A 20,581-nucleotide genomic window follows, 5' to 3' on the forward strand; every position below is an offset into this window, starting at 1 on the left:
GGCAATCCTGCGGTAACAGTTGGACTTGATCTGTGAAGGTCTTTCCGAAACTAAACTGTTCTATGATTCCATGACCGCCCTCCTCAGGTCCTCAGCCCCAGCTGATGGAAGGCGCGGCACCGGCCGTCCAGCGGGCACAGAGGCGGCTACGAGCGCTCGCCATTGTCGGCCTGCGCCCAGCGGCACCGCTTCCATGGCAGTGGAGAGGCGGGACCCGCCGTTGCCATGGCACCGCCGCTCCCCCCGGCCTCTGCAGGGCGCTGACTTTGACGGACGCCTTGGGACCGTTCCTGCAACGGAAGCACGTCCTCACCTTTGACCCTAGCCTGCCAGCCCTGCCGACGGTTGCCCGGCAACGGCGACGCGGGGCCGCCATGGACGCGGCGTCGCTGCCCGCCGCGCTGGAGCTGACGGCCGGCGGCGGCGCGGGGCTGAGCCCGGAGAAGCGGGCGGTGCTGGGGTCCTCGCTGCTGCTCCTACAGCGCGACTACCGCTTCGATCGGGTCTGGTTCTGGGGCTGCATCCAGGGCGTGCGCGGCACCTACTACATCGCCGAGGGGCTGGGCCCCGACCGCGCCGCGCCCCGCAGCCGCCTCTACAGGTGCGGAGGTCGGGCCGGGCCTCACCGCGGCTCCGTGCAGGGGACGAGCAGCTCCCTGGGAGAGGGGGGGGCCGGGGGGGCCGGTCTGGGAGCTGTGGGAGAAGAGAGGGGACTGGGAGCTAGGGCAGGCTGCCCAGCTCCCCTGGAAGGGGCTTCGCTGTTCCCTGAGGGGCCTGGCAAGGTTGCATTAATCCGGGTTCTCCCGCGAGCTCACGCCTGTGTCATGCTTGCGCTGCAGCTTGAACTGCGTGGAATGGAGCCTCCTGCCACCAGTGACGAAGGAGATGATTACGCAGGCTGAGCAGCTGACGGGCCGCTTCCAGGGAGATCCTTCTTTTGCGTATGAGTTCACTGAGATAAACGCAGAAGATGCTGAGAAGTTGATTGAAGGTGATAAGGAGGTAAATACAGCAAAACACTTCTGAACTGTCTTTGTTAAAGTTGTACCCCTCACACTGGACAGGTGGTGGCTCCTCCTCCTTGTTTGTAATAACCAGCCTGAGCTTAGGCAAAATATACCCAATTTTCTCTTTCCTGTCATTGTGTAGCAACAGCTTCTTGATTGAACTCTTATTTCAGTTACTCCTGGAGTTAAGACATGGCTCAGAAATACTGTATCTCCCTTATGTTTTATTATGCACAACTGGTACAGGTTCTCACTGCAGTTTCTGAAGCTTTAATAGGAATGCAGGCACCATTATTTATAAATGAATAGAGAAGTTGTAAGTAGCTTAATTGAGAGAGAGGAAAGGATGGAGGGAGGGATAGGCAGCCCTCTGGTGGGTCTCGACTGTCTGCTCCTAGCCACATTTGCTGTCATCTCATGAGAAGAATGTCCAGTTTGAGGTCCTACTCTTAGTGCCCTTGGGCTCCAAGCTGATGAGTGAGTTGTGGTTTCTACTGTCACCTCGAGTTTATTTTCAGAAATGACAACAAGGCTAGTCCTTGCCTTTAAAATTTGCCTATTTTCCTTTAAAGACCTCGATCAAGGAGGAGGTCCGCCTTGTGGCTACAATAGAACAGATAGACAGAGCAGTTGGTATCATCCCCCGGGGGGCATTTGTGAAGACTCCTCTTGGGTCTGTGCATGAAAACAGAAACTTTGAAGGTAAAGTCCCATTTTCTTTATCAGGATCAACTGTACTTTGATCATAAAGGCTGTAAATTAAGATGACTTTCTCTAGTTGATGTTTTGATTTCAGGTTTATTTTTACCTTGGGTAAGATGTACGGGAGGAGAGAATTCAATGCCACTAATATTCAGGTGCATGATTCAACTCTGGAAGGTGGGAGGAGAGTTAGTAATGTCTCTGAGTCATTAAACCTGTAGTTCCATTTGTCTGTGTATAGTTTATGTCGGTGTTTAGCAATTATAGCTGCAGTGAATTCTCCATCTAGATATAGGATGCAAGCAAATGGGCACAGAGGGTTGGTCTTAATTCAGTGTCCATTGCTTCTCTGAGCTGTAGTTAGCATGGTCTGCAATGCACAGTATCAGGGAGTGCTGCTGCCTTGTTTCTGGCAAGCCTTTCATCTTCTGTGGAGTCCACTGAAGAAAGATTGTGATTCTGTCCTATGCTGTGGGTGTTAGAGAAACAATATGGTATTTGATGATACAGTGAATGTTAGCCTAGCTTGCTGTATTAATGATCACCAATGGCTGTTTGCAGGTCTTTCTTTCGCAGAGGCAAAAAAATTAAGTTCCTATTTCCATTTTACTGAGCCTGTTAACCTGAAGAATAAAACTCTGCTGGAAAAGGCTAATCTGGACCCATCCACTGACTTTCTAGACTCTCTGGAGCATGATGTCCCACAAGGTAAAGGTAGCAGAATCTACAGGTACAATGAAATGAAAGGCAGTCTGGGTAGTCTGGGAAATGCCAAGGCAACAAGGTGTGGGTTACTGTAGAGTTGATATTTGCTTATGCAAATCTGTAAGGGAACTTTATCCTTTACTACATATTGTATTTATTTCCTTTTTTAAGTAATTATAAAGGCTTACGATGGTAAGATGTAAGCGTACCATGGCTGTCACATCCTTTCCACAGGTCTGACCACACCAGCAGTTATTCCTTCTGCCTGAATGCCATATTCTGGCCTCACTTCCATAAAGCCTGTGGTAGCTGGTGTTCCTCTGGGGAGAACTCCACCACTGATAGAGGGAATTTATATGGTTTGAAGTAATTCACACCTCTTGTCCCACCCCACTATTCCTGTTCTTTATCTAAATGGGCTCTCATTAACACTAAACTGATATCTTTGAGAGGCTGAATTCAAAAGTTCCTTTGATAAATTCTGATAGAAATGCTGCAGTGTGGAATAATCTGTACTTTAGCAGGATTACTCACCATGGCAGGAGAAAGAAAGATGTGCATACTGGAATGTATCTTCAGTTCACATCTGCACTGTTCTGCTGGACAACTGTTAAATATATTTAAAGCCTCCTCTAGGGATATCTCTGGCAGAATCTTTCTCTAAAGAGATGGGAACAAGTTGTTATTTGCTTTTAACTGCTTTTTGCTGATTTGCTCTATTTTTTAAATTTTCTTTTTTAATTGGGCCAAGTGTTTTCACATTCTGCTGTCTAGAAAGATTCTTGGGACACAGTCAGAACTTAGCTTTGCTGTTTCTTTCCTATCCTGAAGTAGCAAGATAGGATAGTAGGTGACCTGTGCCAGATGGAATTGGCTGAAAGGACAGTGCATTGCAAGTGCTGTAAATAGCTTCTCAGACTTTACATATATATATATGTGTATATATATATATATATTCCAGTCTTTCCTTTGGCAAAAAAAAAAGGAACTAAGACTGAACCTAGTGAGCTTCTAACTGCATTTTGAACATTTTTGACTGTTCAGAGCATAAACAGCAAGAAAATCTAAACCATTGTTCAACTTAGTGGGAATGTCCTTGTGGCAGTCATTTTTCAGAGGTGCAATCTGGAGAGACTGCACAGTTTTACATACATTGGCTCAATCAGCTGGCCCTTTTCTCTCAAAAAATGAGTATTGCAAGGGGGATTAGGTACTAGTTAACTCCTAAGAAAACTTTAGCTGCAGTTTCTTACCATAATTCAGGTATTGCTATGGTCTGTATTTCCCTCTCTCTCCCTTTTTTCCTAGGGTTTGTGGTAGAGAGATTTTTGGTTTTGTGCGGCCTGAAACTACAGAGCCACTGCAGCAGGAGATGAATCTGTGGTGCTTTCTGTTTCTACTAGAATACAGGCACCAAGGGCTAAGTATCTGAAGGCTGATTTGCATCACAGAGGTGGTTTTAGCCACCTTCAGCTATGATGGAGACTGGCACCTTTGAAAGATTACAGATATTATTCTGCAGTGTTTCACATTTAGTTCAAGGGACCAGGCAACTGGCAGGTCATGCTGTGTGTTACACATGAAGATGGTGGTTTTGTTGAAGTCTTTAAATCAAATTTGACTTATAGCTGTATTTTACCCTGTGGCAGATAGAAAATGGGGCTCAGCTGTGCCATTATTGTGTTTGTCTTCCCTCAGGCAACCTGAGGTCTGTGTTACTGTGAACCTTTGCACCCTTCGTGGGAGGCTGTGGTTGTTAGTGCAGATTTCAGCCTCCTTGAAAAAGTTACCTCTCAAAGACTGAGCTCAAGGGAAGCAGAGTTCTTAATGGCAAAGTATATTCATCATGGTGCCTATGCAGCTCTGGCTGCTTTGTCCTGCTCTTTTTTGGACTGGACCTGAGACTGATGGAATGAGTTTGTCAGGTGAAGGAAGTAAGACATGAACTGGTTACAGAATCAGCAAAGCATGTAGGAATTCCCAGATCTGTTGTATCTAGAACTGTGACTGAAGTCAGAATTGTCTCTGTCCTCAACAAATGCGTATGAAGTGGACTGGGGGGTGAGTGACATCTGTGTGATGCTTCTAGCCTGCACTGGCTAGAATTTCCTTAAAAGCACCTTAAAAGACCTGAAGAACAGGACTGAGAGATTAAGGGCTAATCTTTACTTGTCTAAAAGTAACAACTCTGTTGGAATAGTTTTCTTTATAAATTGTAGACTGAGCCTCTGTGACGGCTGTCAAGGGGGTAACTGTCATAAAATGTATGGTGTGTCATTATAGGAGAGCAGAGGTGTCTTACAGAATGGAAAGTTGGAGGCAGAGAGAACATTTTATATGACAGCTGAGAGGTGGGAAGAAAGGAAGTTAAATCCAGGCTGAATAAGGGAAACGATGGTAAAAGCAGAGAGTTTAGTGCAAGATTGGAAAACCTGGAGTTTTGTAACAAAACTGTCTGCCACTCTTATCTTTACCAGTGGTACCTGTCATGATTGCATGTTCCAGATTCTGTGTGTGTGTCTATTGGGTTATCTGTGCACTTTAAGAGTTCAGAATATGTTGGTGCTCCTCCCCTAATCATACTGTGAGTCTGTCTGTTTTTTCTTGATGTCTCAGCTCCCAGAGACAAGTGACTGTGACTTAGCTTTTATTAAAAACCCCACATTTAAAAAAATGATTGTAGAGAAAAGTGGGAGAATGTGAATCCTGTCTCAAAAGCAAATTCAGTTTATCCCCCTTAAAGTCTTCAGCTTTTTGAGCCAAACTCATGAATTTGAGTTTGGACATGGAGTGGTTTTTGAACATGGACTGACTGCGATACTCTTCTGTCACCACAGTACCAGATCATGTAATGCTTCATTCTGATCCAAATGGCCAGCTGGCCAGAACGTTGCATGATGGGATCTGTAGGTTTTGCTGCCATATGTCTGCATTAAAGATAAGCTTGTTTGCTCTAGTCTAAGCAGACAATCTGCTCAACTTTATGCACAATTAGATGTAGCCTTTCAGCTCCTGGCAGATTGCCAGTGTGGTCTTTGATGCTGCATGGAGTTCAGCACCCTGGGCGATAGCATTTGAGGAACTAGAGTTGTGGCAGTTTTACATGCACTTGCAGATAATAGAATGGCAAAGCAAATAGCAGTAATTCTTAGCATGCCTACAGCATTTTCACTTGATGACCTAATGTTGTGTAGATATGAAATAATAGTGACTTGTCAGGCATTGACATGATAGGGAAAGTGAAAAGGGAGAGGGAAGGATGGTTTTACTGTGACCATGGTATTGGATGAGGCAATGATACAATGTGCAAGGATTAAGCAAGGGGATGGGAGAAAGCTTAAGGTGCTAGTGTAGAATGGAAAGCTTGGAAGTAAATGGGATGGAGGATTCAGTTCTTTGAGCTTTCAAACTGTGGTTCAGTAAAGCAGTAACCTGAGTCTGAAAATTTGTTACAGATTACTGACTCAGATAGATCACTTTGATATACAGATATGGGACCCCAACAGGGCACTGTTAAAAACTGATGCAGGAGTGGAGGTGTGTCCTAGGCAAAGGAAAAGAAAAATGTAGATAGGAAGAGATATGAGTGGAAATAAGTTTTATATAGAAGACTTAATTCAAAAGTCATGACTCCCAGTCAATAAATAGCTGCTTTTGGTTGAAAGCCCATCACAGTTCACTGTTAAATGAGAGTAGGATTTAAATTTAAAGAATTTAAATTTTTAAAGAATGTAAAAATCAATATAAAAGGAAATGCATTAAAGTGGCAACAACAAAGATTAATATAAATTGCAATTTGCAATGAGTAAAAAATGACAAAGGAAGCTGGGATATCCTGGAGTATTCCATCACAACTGTAAGGAGATTTTTTTTTTTCTAACTATAATGAGAAGAAAAGAAAGCATTGATATTTCCAGCAATGGTACTGGAAACTGGCATTAAGTGGTGAGGATAAAAAGGCTGCTAAGAATGTGGAAGGGGAGAAATGCTCAATAATTTATTTATTTATTTATTTAAGAGATGACTCAAATTAAGAAAATAAGATACTGTTTCAGATAGTGTTCAGACTGTTTGCTAAGGGAGGATGGAGTTAGACAACCCTTACTGTGGGTCAAAAAATGAAAATGGCAAAGCCAGGTAAGTTACTCCTGTGATTCTGTGATTCTGTGAAATCATCATCTTGGGAGACTTGTAACAAACATACTTACAATGTTAACCATTAATAAATCCCATCATTGCAGAAATATTCCCCATGATTTATCTTGATTAGTAGTTGTGATTCAGAAATCACTGAACAAGTGTGTTTCTGGAAGGGGTCAGAGGGGGCTTTAGCTGGGACCAGTGCCAGTACTGATATTCTCCAACCTGTTTTTAAGTGATCTGGAAGTAGAGGATTGGTGGAGAGACAAATAATGACAAGGGCAGGGTGGCTACAGAGATCTGCTAAAATGGGTTTACTTGAATAAAGCACATTTTGATGTAGCTACTTACAAAGTCACATATCTAAGAGCTGGGACTGGAAATTTACAATGTAAGAATTGTATTTTGGAAGCTATGGCTGAAAAAGGAAGTTGAGACACAACCCACCGAACACCAGCTCTCAGTCTGATCCTGAGACTTGAAGGCTAATTTGATCTATAGATGTACAAACAAGGGTGTAGCAAATAGGAACAGACAGGTGACTTTACTCTTGCATCTACTGCTAGTGGAATCATAACTGGATTACTACACATTGCAAAACTGGACAGTTGCAGAAAAGAGCCACAAAATGACTCAAGGGCTGGTAAGAGACATAAACAGTTCAATCTGTTTATCTTGCAGAAAATAACAGAATGACTGTATAAATACTCCATGGGGTTTAAGTATTAGGTACTGAAGATCTATTTAGTGTAGCAGAGAAAAAAGGCATATCAGGAATCAGCAGCTGAAAATTATAGCTAGAAAAACTAAAGTGAAAAATTACATACAAATTTGAACAGTGAAATGACTACCAGCCTAGCAAGGGCAATGGAGGGTCTGTGTCTCTTGGCATCTTAACATCATGCTGGATGTCTTCCTGGGAATTGTGTTTTAGCCAAATGTAAATATAAGTTGTTAGTCCAAGACATGAGTAACTGACTTCAGTTTAATGGACAGTGGTATGTAGGAGTCCAGAACAGATGATTTCCTGGTACACCTGGCTGTAAACTTGACAACAGCCATGGAGGGTGATCTTGGGCTTCTTCGTTGTCAGTGACAATAACACAAAGGTGACAGTGGGTCCCTGAGACAGTGATTCTAAGCACAGGCTTTGCTATCTGGACTATGGTGCATGGGTGCTCAAAGGAGGACTGAGAAGATTCTTGACTTATCGCTGTCCATTGTGACACTAAACTGAGGAGCTGAGACCTTTCAGATGTAATTGCTGACTGTAATGCTGGTGGAGACTTTATAATATTATTCTAAATATGTATAAAGTGGCAGGGTGAATCATAGTGAGTTGTCTACTTGCTGTTTCAAGATTCAGCTATAGTACCTAGACAGAAGAGCATTTCAGTTTCTTTACCATTTTGACTGTGGAGGGAGTGACAGCCACTCAGTCTGTAGCTCTATTTCTTCACCCCAAAGTGCATTTGGAGCATTCCTTATACAGCATTACAGGCAAAGGGATGTGTGGCTATTTCCTTGGTTGAATACTTTTGGCATTATTTTGTAAACTTGTTGAACAGTAGCCTGGGTTAGAACACTAACCTCCTGTCCTCTGAGCTTCATTAGCACACTCTTTATCGGTTTAGCAAAAGCTGGTGCTTAATGTGTCTTTGAAGATGGAGAGGTTGCATTTCTAAGTGAGAGATAGTTTCCTTTGGTTGCTCTCAAGAGCCGTTTTGGTTGACCCATCTTGGCTGCCCAAAAACCCAGGTGCTGGAAGGAAGAAGGTGAGGAGGCAGGAACCTGCTTTATCTCCATGCATTAGCACAGCTAATTAACTCCCTTTTGACCCCACCTCCAGGCGATTAATCCCCTATCAGCCTCGTCTACAGCATTTGAAGAGTCTGTGTCTGCAGAGGTATTTACAACCCTCAGCTAGCCAGCAGAGAGCAAGTCTGCCCGTTATCAGGGCTCTAAGACAAATGGCTGCCTATCTCCCCAGTGGTCTTGCAAAATCCAGCAAAGTGCTATGGTGTGCTGGCCACCTACTTTCACCCAGCCTCCCTTCTCCGCTAACATTTCACAGATGTGACCTGAGCCCTCCCTTTTCAATGCTTAACAATAAGCAGCACCTCCCCAGCTCTGTGAAAGCTGAGAGCAAGAGCACTTTACTTCTTGGCCTGCCAAGAGCCACACGGGGACAAGGCTTTTCAAGCTGTCTCACTGAAATCCAAACTAAAAGACCCATAATGAATGAGAGGGCACTGCTTCGTGTTAGCAAGGAAAAAAAGAGGTAGCCAGAATGTAGACCGAAATATCTCATGTGGCTCACAGCTGTCTTATTCCTGGTTAGAAGAGGTAATCTTTGGGCTCAGTGAATCTGTGAAACTGAGCTACGTTATCCCATAGAGTTACTTGCCACTTATACAAGTGATTTTGACAAATAAGCTTTATAACAGTGGTACAGAAGGAGTAAAACAGATTACTGTGCACCAGAACAGTCAGCTTTCAATTACGAGACTCGAACCCAGCAGCTGTCTCAGTGGGTTATTAGTTCCAGCATCGGTACCTGAATTTCTTGTTAAAACTGAAGTCGGCTATCCTTAGAAACAATCCTAGAATGGCCGTAGCTGCTGCCTTCCAGCAGGGCGCACTCTAGTGCCAGCATTGTCAGTGCTGAGCATAGAAAAGGAAGCCACAGAGAAGTAAAATGAGGAAGCACGAAGAGCAGCATCAAATCGAGGAGAAGCTATGGCCTGAGTTTCCAGACTGTGTGTGGTATGCTGACCTCCTGAACTGTAGGTATGGAGAAGCTAGTCTGTCCCTTCCAAGCTTAGGCTATTATTGGAATGGTCACTGGGCTTTTCGATAGTTTTCTTGTCACCCTTAGAGATCACAGGCATGCAATGGACATACACAAATACATAAACATGTCTTTCACATCCTTCAAAAGTAGACACGCTCTTCATTGTTGCTAGTGATGTGTGGGCTGGGGAACTGTTAGAAGCTCTTAAGGCCACTCCTGCAATGACCCAAGAGAGTTGCCTGGAGCAAGACAAGATGTTGTCTCTCCAAGCTGGGGTGCTGCCAGCTCAGGAGTTCAAGATCAGATTGGAACCTCTCACATGGCAGCACTGCAGGAGGGCTCCAGAGGCAGCTACTATTATAGCTTTTGCCTGGCTGTCCATGGTCTGCCTTGATTTCTGGAAAGGAGTCTGTTTTCCTTGGGCTTTGTGTCTATGGATAATAAAGCAGTACATTCACTGCTTTTGGGTCCTAAGTCTGTATCACCTCAGGGGTCTTGTTTAGACAGAGGCCTTGGATGAGTTTATACTGGAGCAGAGCTGCCTATCATCTGAGAGCTGTGGTAGTCCTTTGCTCAGCTGACTTCTGCAGTGAAAAAATGGGGACAGAAGCAGAGTCTTTGTAGCAACTTTCCAGGGATTGTACTTAAAGTTCTGTCCTCCTAGTAAAAGAAACTATGGCCTACCCTGTGTCCATTTTAGCTCCTGATTCATTGGACATGAAAAGAAGATGAACTTCTTGCTGAACTGATGGGAAATGCTGGTAAAACCCCTCAGAACCAGAAGTTGTAGTTTTATCACCACATCAGTCAGCCTTTGCCTAACCCTTTCTCTAGGAAATGAAAAGTTACCTGTGGGGGAAAACATAGGGCACTCTGTGTGTCACTGAAGTCGGAATGAGGTCAGCTTTTGCTGGGAGTGATCTATTTCTGAAGGGACTCTACATAAGGAGTGCAGCAGTTGGCTTTGGTGCCAGCCCTGCAGATACAGCTTTGCTCTGCTGTTTGCTGCCCCTTTGCCATAGAACTTTTGCAGGGAGGAAGTCAGTGGGTTTTGACTTGTTTTACTGTACACAAGCATCATATGGATTGGAATTCTGCATCCTGAAGGGGTATGTGGCTGTGTAAAAGGAAAAGGACAGTTAATCTATGGGTATATTTGTACGGCAGTTGTGCCGTACAGAGACAGTTAGGCTATCCCAAGGCATTGGAAAATGCTTGGCCATCTTTAGTGGTATGAACTTGCTTCATTATCAACACAACTGTTGATAATGAACAGGCTTCCCAGAAACTGGTAAACTCTTCAGGTAATTTGGGGTTCATACCTAATTTAGCATGAAAACATGGACAGTTTATAATCTGTGTCATCTGTTCCTCATCTTAAACCCTTTTAACTAATCCTGCTAATTTGAGGATAAGGTAAGAAGTACAACTGGGCAACTGACAGGGTTGTAGCCTGGCCCCTCCTGCAGGAGAGTGAATTGGATGTGCCCTAAGTATTCGGTGGGTTTTGAATCCCAGCATCAAATGCTTTGTGTTCTCTCAGGATTCAGAGATCAATGTGAGGTTCTTTGCCCCTAATCCAGCCCCTGTTCATCATTATCACCTCCTCAAAGTGGCCGGTGCTTTGTTACCAGGAGAGGCAAAATCTTACAAGGTGGTCATAATCTCCTGTGAGAGTCAGACAGATATTCTCCCGTGGGTAAGAAAGTGACAGTGACCGAAAGCTCTAGGGGGAAGCAGGCTAGAACAAAGCTGTCCCTTGCATCCTTTCATCAAGCTGTTAATCTTTCTTTCAAAGACATCACATTTGTTTGGTAACAAAAGACCCAAAGAAGCTGAATTGAGCCTGAAATCCTGTAGCAAGACTTAGAGGAAGCGTCTTTCATTCAGAGCAGGGAGGAGCGAGAGACTCCTTCTTTTTCTTCCTACCAACCAATGGGCTCACAGGAGCCCACGAAGGTGACGGATTAATGCAGGGGCTCCCCAGGTAGATGCTACGTGACTCGTGGCACGCTCCAAAAACGTTTCCAGAGCGACCAGCTGAACAAGAAATATGGAGTGTGATGAGATACAGCATAAACTTGTGCTTTGGAAGGAGGGTGCATTGCCACTCTGAGAGATTTCCAAACATACTACAGAAGACCCTAAATACAATGGTCTGTACTATAGCTGTCAGAATCTAGATGGCAGGGATTTAAATCAGTTTTTCCTACTCCTCCTAAGTTCTCATTGCATATTGTCTTGCTGATTCCTCCAGTGCACAGCCCTGTACCAAATCTTCTGGATGCTTTCCATGCAAAGTCTGCATCTTAACAACAACAACAAAAACTAAAAACGATTATAGCTTTATTCTAATTATCAGGTGAATTTACGACTAAAGAGCAAACTAACTGGAGGAGGCTATAATTTAATGTGTATTACTTCTGTGCTGGCGTTTTCAGTCCTTACCATCCTCTGCTGCTCATTTATGTCTGTGTATTGTCCATTCTTTTGTGTTGGCATTGCTGGCTGTGCAGCCAGATTTCAGCTGGAAAAATAACTTTATTTTTGGCTAGACTATTTTTCAGCCAGATCATTTCCCTGACCTGGTTCACTGAGCAGTAAATAAACACTTTTGTGGTCTCTATGATGGAAGAGTGATGAGGGAGGGGAATAAGGGTTTGAAGACAGAGGCTGTTTCAACTGGATTAAGCAGCACTATTGTCAGATGTCTGAGTATGGCCCAAATTTCACCCAGTACTGAGTCTTCCTTGTCAGCAGGATGCAGGTACTTTGTGTGTAAACAGAAGGCCCAGGCCTGTCTTAATTATTTCTGCTGCAGAGGTGTCCCCAGTGGCAGAAAATAATGGAGAGAAAAAACCTCTGAAGCAAGATCATTTTACTTTGAGTTTTGGGCACGGTTGTATTTGTGTGGCAAAGATGTGGCAGGCTTTAGGACCAAGCAAGAGCCGCTTGGCAGCATCTGACTGTTTGTAAGCTGTGCTTTCCTGGCTCTGGAGGCTTTTTAAAACAGTACTGAACCTGCAACCAGTCTGTGTTTTTATTTAATTATTATTAAATAGTTATATGGGGAATTGGCAATATTGACAGCAGTGTTAACATATGGGGTGCAGGTGGTGTGTCAAGCAAATGAAAGAGATTTAGTTTGCAGCCAGTAAGTGGCATAAAGGAGTTTGAGCCCCACATAAGAATGGATGTGTCCTTATGGCTGGTAGGCTGTGTTTGAAATGTCCGTGTGTCGAAATTTGTTGAGAGCCAAAGCACAGTGGCCTTTCCTTACAGCTGCTGTGCTTTGCAATTTGTCTTTGTTCCCTACAGACAGCAAATTAGAAGTAGGAAACTCTTCCCAGTGTAGGGTTTTCCGTTGGAGGCAAATAGAAGCTAAATCCCATGGGTGTAGTGTAGCTTTGTCAGAGCTAAGTGCTTGGGGTCAGGCAGCCAAGCAGTGGCTGCTTTTGCAAAGGGAAATGGTTACGTTGCCCCTCTCTGAGTGTTAATATTTGTCCTATTACTCCATACTTCACTCTCTCTCAGGACTGACTGCAGCAAGATATGTTATAACGTGCTCTTGTGGCAGCATACTGTGTTAATGGTAAGTGCAACCATGCTGTAGCTGCTTTTCCCTTGAGACATTTCCTCCTTTGAAGAGGAATTGATAATGTCACTTTTATGACCCTCTGTGAGCATTTGTGACATGGAGCCTCTCTATCAGGCTGTCTAGCTCTTAAAGCTGTTTCTTCTCAAGCTTGCACTGAAATGAGGCATTGCTGAATCACCTCCAAAGCTGCAATGTTATGAGAGGTCATACTGAAAGTGGACCAGTTATAGCAGGAAAGTTCTTCTGCAAACAGCCCTCTTAAAAGGCTTTTGTTTAAAAGCTAACATCTCACGCACCCTCTTGCCTCTGTGGATTACAAGATTCAGCCCGTAGCTGAGACAGACATGGGGGATGAGACAGGGATTTCTATTGGCGACTGGAAAGGAAGAAGAAGCTGAGAAGGAGGTTGACTTTTGAAATTCAGCCCTGGTGTCCTGGCAGCTGTTGAAGGGCCATAAAAAAGGCAGTGGTTTAACACTGGGTGAGCATCAGGATCTTCAAAGCACTTTCTTGTTTGGGGAAAGATGTAAGGAACTCCTCAGAATTCCTGCCTGTGTTTGGAGGGGTGGAGGTTGCAGCCTGATCCAAAGAGGGAATAGGAAGCTCCAGATTTTCATCCAGCGGATATTTTTCCCATGCTCTTTCCTCCCACACAGCAGCTCCCTCCCTTCCCTTCTGGAGCAGCAACAGGCAATGGTTTCAGCACAGACAGTGCTTGGCTTCCTTAGGTTTGCTGGGTGCAGCTTAAGAATTAACTTGCTCTTAAAAAAATATATTTTGAAGAATGGAAACCTCACCAGAGCAGTGTTACTGTTAGAAATCTCCAGCGTGAGAGCAATGACCTCCAGTTCCCTGCACCTCAGCGACTTTGCATGATTGCGAAGTTAACTCTGCTGCCTGATTTACAGACAATATAGGCTACAGCTCACACGCAGATGCAAGTTAAAATCAGTTTTTAACTCTAGGAAAGCCAGCTTTTACTCGCTCTCTTTGAGTTCTACATTTATTCCCTCTAATGCAAGTAATAATAATGTTTTTCCTAATGACTTTTATCTAGGAGTCTTGGTACCTCACAGTACCTCACAGACTGATGATGCTTTCTTACAGCTTCCCATCCTCCCAGTAAGAGACCTGTTATCTGACACAAGGGCAATGACAAGCACAGGGACTGGCATGGGTATTCTGAGCCAGTCTTAGCAAGAATTTGAGCCCAGCATCCTGCTTCTACATTTTTATAGTAATACAGACCTACAGCTACCTATGCAATGATTTTACTCCAAGAACCATTTGCAATAGCAGGGAAGGTTCTTTAAAAATAAAAGAAGATAAAAGCTTTTAATTTTCATAATTAGTAATTCTCAATTCTCCTCATCCCTTTTTAAATTGTATTGTTAAATGCATTTCTAAGACTTTCTTTTGAAGGAGGAAAGACGGCTTATTAATTTTAAGCTATTATTTCATACTGTTCATTAGCTGCTGATTAAAGTACTTTTGGAATGATTTATAACATCATTATTTCAAACTCCTACAAGAAAGGTGGGCCTTAAAAAGTATCGTGTTTGAAGATTGTGAAATTTGAGCTGTGATGGAAGAGAATACACTTGTCTTGGATCTTTTAAGGAGAACAACTTTCTCCATACATGAGCTCAAATATTGTTTGTTTTTTTTTTAATATATACCATTTCCTCAAATACTGCTAACATGGTGAGGTATAGAAAAAATTAGGGTACATTTAGGTTAGACATTAGGAAGAAATTCTTTATTCTGAGCATGGTGAGGCACAGGTTGCCCAGAGAAGCTGTGGTTGCCCCATCCCTAGCAGTGTTCAAGAGCAGGTTGGGCAGGACTTTGAGAACCTGGTCTAGTGGAAGGTGTCTCTTCCTGTGGCAGGGGGTTGGAATTGGGTCAGCTTTATGGTCCCTTCCAACCCAAACTGTTCTGTATTTCTCTGAAAATAAGTATTGAGATAATGGACTCTTAATTTCTTATTTTAAAGGACTAAGAAAAGCAGACAAGTTCCAGAACTGTAATGTGATATCTTCTAAGAAGGCAGACACCAGCATTGTGTATCAAGTGCAGTTTCTGAATTGGTTTTGTATATTGCAGAAGTCTAGTCTGGAAAAGCGCACTGAACTGTGGTTTAAACCCAGCTAGCAACCCAGAACCACACAGCCGTTACTTCCCCCCCTTCCTCTCCCCATTCCCGGAGGGATGGGGAGGAGAATGGAAAGAATGTAACTCCCACGGGTTGAGATAAGAACAGTCCAGTAACTAAGGTACAACACAAAACCAGTACTGCTACCACCAATAATAATAATGATAAGGGAAATAACAAGGGAAGAGAATACAACTGCTCACCACCCGCTGAGTGATACCCAGCCCGACCGAGCAGTGATCTAGCCCTTCTGCATAACTGCCCCCAGTTTATATACTGGGCATGACGTGCTGTGGTATGGAATACCCTTTGGCTAGTTTGGGTCAGGTGTCCTGTCTCTGCTTCTTCCCGGCTCCCTGGCAGAGCATGAGACTCACAAAGTCCTTGATCAGAGTAAACATTACTGAGCAACAACTAAAAACATCGGTGTTGTCAGCGCTGTTCCCAGGCTGAAAGTCAAAACGACAGCACTGCGCCAGCTACTAAGAAGGAGAAAAATGACTGCTACTGCTGAACCCAGGACATGAATAAATCACTTATCATAGCTGGGTTAGAGAAATGTGCCCAGTGATTTGGTTAGTAAAGGTGGTACTGCTGCTGCTGCTGTTTGGCCCTGCAGAATAAAGAGCAGCTCTATGGCTAATCATCATTCTGGCTGCGAACAGGATCTGTGTGAAAAATGACATTATAGTTCCAGGTGGTTTCTTAATATTCTTTCCTATCCTCAACCCATGTTGTGTCAGTCCAGTTGGGATTGCCCTGAAGTAACGTGCTTGTTTTGCCCTCAGTTCACAGGAATACTTATGCAGCACCAGCAAAACTTTATTGTCTATATTTGCATAGAATTAGATGGAGAATCAAGGCTCAGAGAAGAACTTGAAACTATAACAACTTAGTATCCCCCAAACATCTCACATTTATAAATTTGAGCCCTTTGAGAGTCTGCAGCTTAGACAGGCTGTAGGGAAATGAAGCAGCTGCACATCACAGCCTTCAGAGATCTGGCATAAAAGTGAATGGAGCTGTCTTCAATTACATCTGTCCACTTCTGCCAGGTGTGAAGGTGCATGGGAAGTTCCTTTGATCAGCAGTCAACTGCTGCTGAGTACTCCACAGAGATTGATAAGCCCGTGTGACATTGGGTACATGTTCTGAGGAGGTCATGGATCAGTGTACGCTATTGTGCCAGAGCATAGGTATGGGGATTCAGTCAAGTTGAACTTGATTTTCTCTACCCTCTCTGCAAATTTGTCCAACAAAAAAGTCTGAATCCAGTTACAGTTCCTGAGAGCATTGATATCCCTGCTTTCCCTCCCACCTTTCCCACTTGCCATGGTCCAGGCATTTCCTTATGTGCTTTGTAAATACGTTGGGGCAGAGGGTTCATCTGTGTACATGAACATAAATATACATGCTATCATGTGTACCCAGGCTGTTGGATGCTTTCAGTATGTCATGAGGCATTAGCAAACTAGATAATCCCTACAGGCTTTTGCCACCCAACAAGGCAAGACACAGTCCAGTTCTTGACAGACTTGCTTCTTGGAGGACTGGTCCTAACAGACAATGAGAGTTCCTCATTCCATTATCTTTCTGTCAGAGAAACTCTTCCAAAAGTTTACAGTCTCCCCCTCTGCAAGCCAATGTGTAAAGCTGTAGCAAGACCCAGTAGTATTTGGATGAAGGGCATGCAGATAACTTTGCAAGCTCAAGCTGAAAGAACCATGCACTTAAAGCAAAGCCAGTTCAGTGTTCAAAGGAGAAATGGAAAAAGTTATTTGTCACAATTGCATTCAGACCTATGTGCTTGCCACTTGTTGCTCAACAGCCCCGTGCACAGTCTAGCTACTGCCACTAAGCGAATACTGAAAACTTGTGGAGGCAAAGCTCAAAAAACTGTTTGAAAGCTTGTCCTTTGACAGCAGATGGCTGTAGTGCTTCAGCCACTGGATGATCTGCCATGTAGTGAAGTATTCTTCATCTGGGTTGCCATGCTATCAAGGTAATGAAGTTTCTTAAGAACATGCAGATTTTGTCGGAAACCCAATAGATCAGAATTTTTAATGCCACTGGCTGAAACATAGCATGTGTTTTTACTCAGGTGTGACATAGATCCGATCCAGTTTGTGTCCAGGAGAGGCAATGGAGAGACTGCATGGAAGACTGAGGTTGCCTTGTATGTGAAACCACTGCTTGTGAAGACACTAGCTCTTGTTTTAACTAGAATGTTACAGGAGTGCAAGGAAGCTGAAAAGATGGCACACACCTGTACTGGTCCTGCCCTGTATTAAGTAGTGCATTGCTTTACTGTGATTTCAGCTGTTTGTCTTTAGTGGAAACATGGAGCTGAGTGAGTCAGAAGTAAGCTTTCCAGTGCAGAAATCTCCTGAGTTTTTAAAGACTGTGAATGTCTCTTTTGTATTTGTGTCCTGCAGCCAGAGTCGGTTTGGCAGCTCAGTGACTGTCACAGAAGGCAGGCATTCTTGCTATCCATTTAGTTCCACATTTGCACATAACTGAAGAGGGTACTTTGAGAGGTAACAGATAAAGATGACATAGGATTTATGCTATGGTATAACAAAGCTGTGGAACATGCTGCTGAAGGAGACAGGGCAAACAATGCTGTCCAACAAACTTCTGAAAAGTATGGAAATACAAGGAGAAAATATAGGAAACAGGTGAGCAGCACAACTTGTGACACTTGGTTTTACAGGGCTTAGAATTGTGTTTCTTTCTGATTCTGCAGTCACTACATACACGTTTCCCCTCCTTCAAGCCCTCAACTACTGTAGTTTGCCATGAACTGCATAAGAAACTACGTGTACTGTGAGTGTGCAAGAGCCCAGAGTTACCCCCAACACCAACTGCCCAGCTAGCTGCTGCCTCCTGGCTGCCAGGCAAACCAAGCAACCTGTGCTCCCTCACAGCTGCAGGCAGACCAGAGAGCTGCAGGAGCTGCAGTCAACCCTTGGGCCATGTTCTGCAGAGACTTGTAGTAGGAACTTGTGGTGAAACTTCTTCAGTCCTTTGTCGGATGTGAGTAAAATTGGCCATGAGTCGGAAGTGAGGGGGAGGACTGGCAGCTGACAGCAATCACAGAAGTCCTTCCCCAGGCTAACCATGACATGAGTAAGCATGAGTCAGAGCATAAATTGATGAGCCTAAAATTATCTACAAGATGAATACTGGATAACTGGCCCAACACATTACGGGCCTTCTGCTTACTCTGGAACTGGCAGATTCTGGCTCAGGGTGCAGATAGGCTGACTTGAATCCAGGCCAGTAGTAGCCTCACAGCTCCAACTGCCTTTTTTTAAATTTCCTTTTAATTTGTGCCTATGGCTTTTGCCTCAAGATAGAGATTCAGCAGGAACCTTCTCTACAATGCAGCCTCTAGGCATTACTGATTTGGTGCTGAAGCTGGCATTTTCCTCTCCTGGCAGCTCCTTGCCCTCCAAGGGTATTGAATCCAAGCTGATACTCCAGCCCCCTTCCCTCCCTTCCGGCATTGTTCCCAGGCTGTCATGTCAGATGCAAAATAAATACTCAGTGGCTCAGAGCTCCTTGCATCCAGGAGAAATTGCATTTTTACACTGGCTCTGAAGATCCTCTTCAGAGCCAAAGCAAAATTAATGCAGAAACTAATCCCTTTGCCCCTACCACGCACATCCTCTCCAGTGGTGGAGCCAAGAAAGACTGAAGAGAATTAACCTCTTCTGTAAATTTCTCTGAGATAGGAAATATCCTGCTTTCTGCTTTCTCTTCTTCCTCTTTCCCAATTGCTGCATCAGGGAAACCAGTCTTCCCTGGATCAGGAAAGTGCCTTCTTTCTCTTCCCACTACTGAAGCTACAAGTTTATTTTAAGAAGAAATTTCATACCTATGCAGGATTGCTGTAGCTAGTCTTGGCTCTCTATAGCTATTAGCTAGACTAGGTGACAGAGCTTGTTAGAGTAACTGCTGCCCACTCAGAAGTGGCCAAGAATAGCTGTAGCTTCAACTAGGGCTCGAGTATACAAGATAGGAGCTCCAGGGGTCCCTTCCTGTGACGCATATGGCATTACCATCATAGCCATGGGAATATGCTGCTGTGTGAACCTAGAGGCAGACATATGGAAATGTAATGATGAACTGACAAAAGAAAAAAGGTTATCAAGGTTTCTGGTCTCCCAGCTTCCTTCTTTCAGGTGTTAACTGTTAACTGGTGAGGCTGAACCCATGGCAGTCCTCTGCTCAGCTTAGAGACAGCTTGCCCCAGCACCACTGCCTCTTCCTGCTTCCTAGTAACTCATTAACTCATCCTCTCGCACAGGCTCCTGGACTGTTCAGCTAGAGAAGGGAGGCACCGTGGTGGTACTGCGGAGCCTGCTATGGCTCGGACTGACCTTCTACCACGTCCCAATGACCAAGCAGTATGGCTACATCTACTTTGGCAATGGTGAGAAGAACTTGGATCTGCCCTTCATGCTGTGACTCTCCTGTCCAGGGTGAGGATTCAAGAACATTTAGATTTTATACTTAGGATATTTTTGTTTAGTGCTTGTTCTAATAAATACGTGAAACCTCTGCACTTTAAGCAGGATTCTTCTGTGTTTGGACTCTGGCCCCAATTCTTTTTGTAGGACTTCATTGTGTGCAATCCTCCCTCAACTCCAGATTGAATTCCCTGTAATGTGTCATGCAGATCCTTTAGATAGTAACAAATGGCATTTTCTTCCCTGATGGGCAAAGCCTGAGGTCAGAAATCAAACCAAGGCCATCTGTCTGATTACAAAGACACCACGCTTACACAAAAACTAATTTGGAGACAACATGAATGAATGCCAGCTGCCACCTATGAATGACAAACAGAAATAGAGTTTGAGTCAGCATGGAAAGCTGATGCATACTGTAAGGGATCTGTTCTAAACCCTAAACGGTAGAAAGGCATATTGAAACGACTATTTTGGTTTTTAGATGTTAGGTTTCACCAAACTTGGAGGGATCTTTCCAGCTCATGGCACTAAACTGTAGAAAAAAAAACCAAACTGTTTTTTTGCATCACCTGGTCTTTTTGCAAAAGGTGCTCATTCAGGTTCATCACAAAGCATGATTTAATCCAATGACTCTTCTATTTGTAAAGCTCATTGTGCTGAGCTATCTGGCCTAGAAGACACAGTAACTTCTGTATGTAGGAGAAAGAAAAATCTCTTCCTTTCTGAGGGGCTGTAGCTTCATAAAACAGAGGTGGTCAGCCAGAGATTTTATCTCTTGATAATTAATGAAGCGTTGGCTCTGCCTGCCAAAGCAAAAAGATTTTGGTCAGCTCAAGGGGCTGAATATAGGGCTTGCATTTCACCAAGAAAGGCTAAAAAGAGCCATTATGATCTAATTTGATTTCCTGGGTAATAAGGGTTTACCCTTGCTTTTGTTCCTGTCCATGCCAACAGGTACTGGCAGATGATACTGATGAAGGCAGTACAAGGTTAAGTGGCACAGCA

At 43.9% G+C, this 20,581-nt stretch overlaps 1 protein-coding gene across 1 annotated transcript; it reads left to right on the forward strand.

Moving 5' to 3' along the window:
- The first annotated feature begins 346 nt into the window (after positions 1–346).
- On the forward strand, positions 347–19,677 carry RSPH9 (radial spoke head component 9). Its single transcript, XM_034060872.1, has 5 exons — positions 347–601; positions 840–1,002; positions 1,580–1,709; positions 2,271–2,417; positions 19,414–19,677. Exons 1-5 carry the CDS (start codon positions 375–377, stop codon positions 19,572–19,574), a joined length of 828 nt encoding a protein of 275 aa, XP_033916763.1. The 5' UTR covers positions 347–374; the 3' UTR covers positions 19,575–19,677.
- The last annotated feature ends 904 nt before the right edge of the window (positions 19,678–20,581 follow it).

Source organism: Melopsittacus undulatus, chromosome 3 (assembly GCF_012275295.1).
Source record: "Melopsittacus undulatus isolate bMelUnd1 chromosome 3, bMelUnd1.mat.Z, whole genome shotgun sequence".
In the NCBI taxonomy this organism is placed as follows: Eukaryota; Metazoa; Chordata; class Aves; order Psittaciformes; family Psittaculidae; genus Melopsittacus; species Melopsittacus undulatus.

What these genes read in the sequence shown, in the direction of transcription:
- RSPH9 (XM_034060872.1), top strand. Translation starts at nt 375, where the DNA reads ATGGACGCGGCGTCGCTGCCCGCCGCGCTGGAGCTGACGGCCGGCGGC. An exon ending in TGATTGAAGGTGATAAGGAG is followed by an intron (nt 1,003 to 1,579) that starts GTAAATACAGCA and finishes TTTCCTTTAAAG; the next exon opens with ACCTCGATCAAGGAGGAGGT. An exon ending in TGAAAACAGAAACTTTGAAG is followed by an intron (nt 1,710 to 2,270) that starts GTAAAGTCCCAT and finishes GGCTGTTTGCAG; the next exon opens with GTCTTTCTTTCGCAGAGGCA.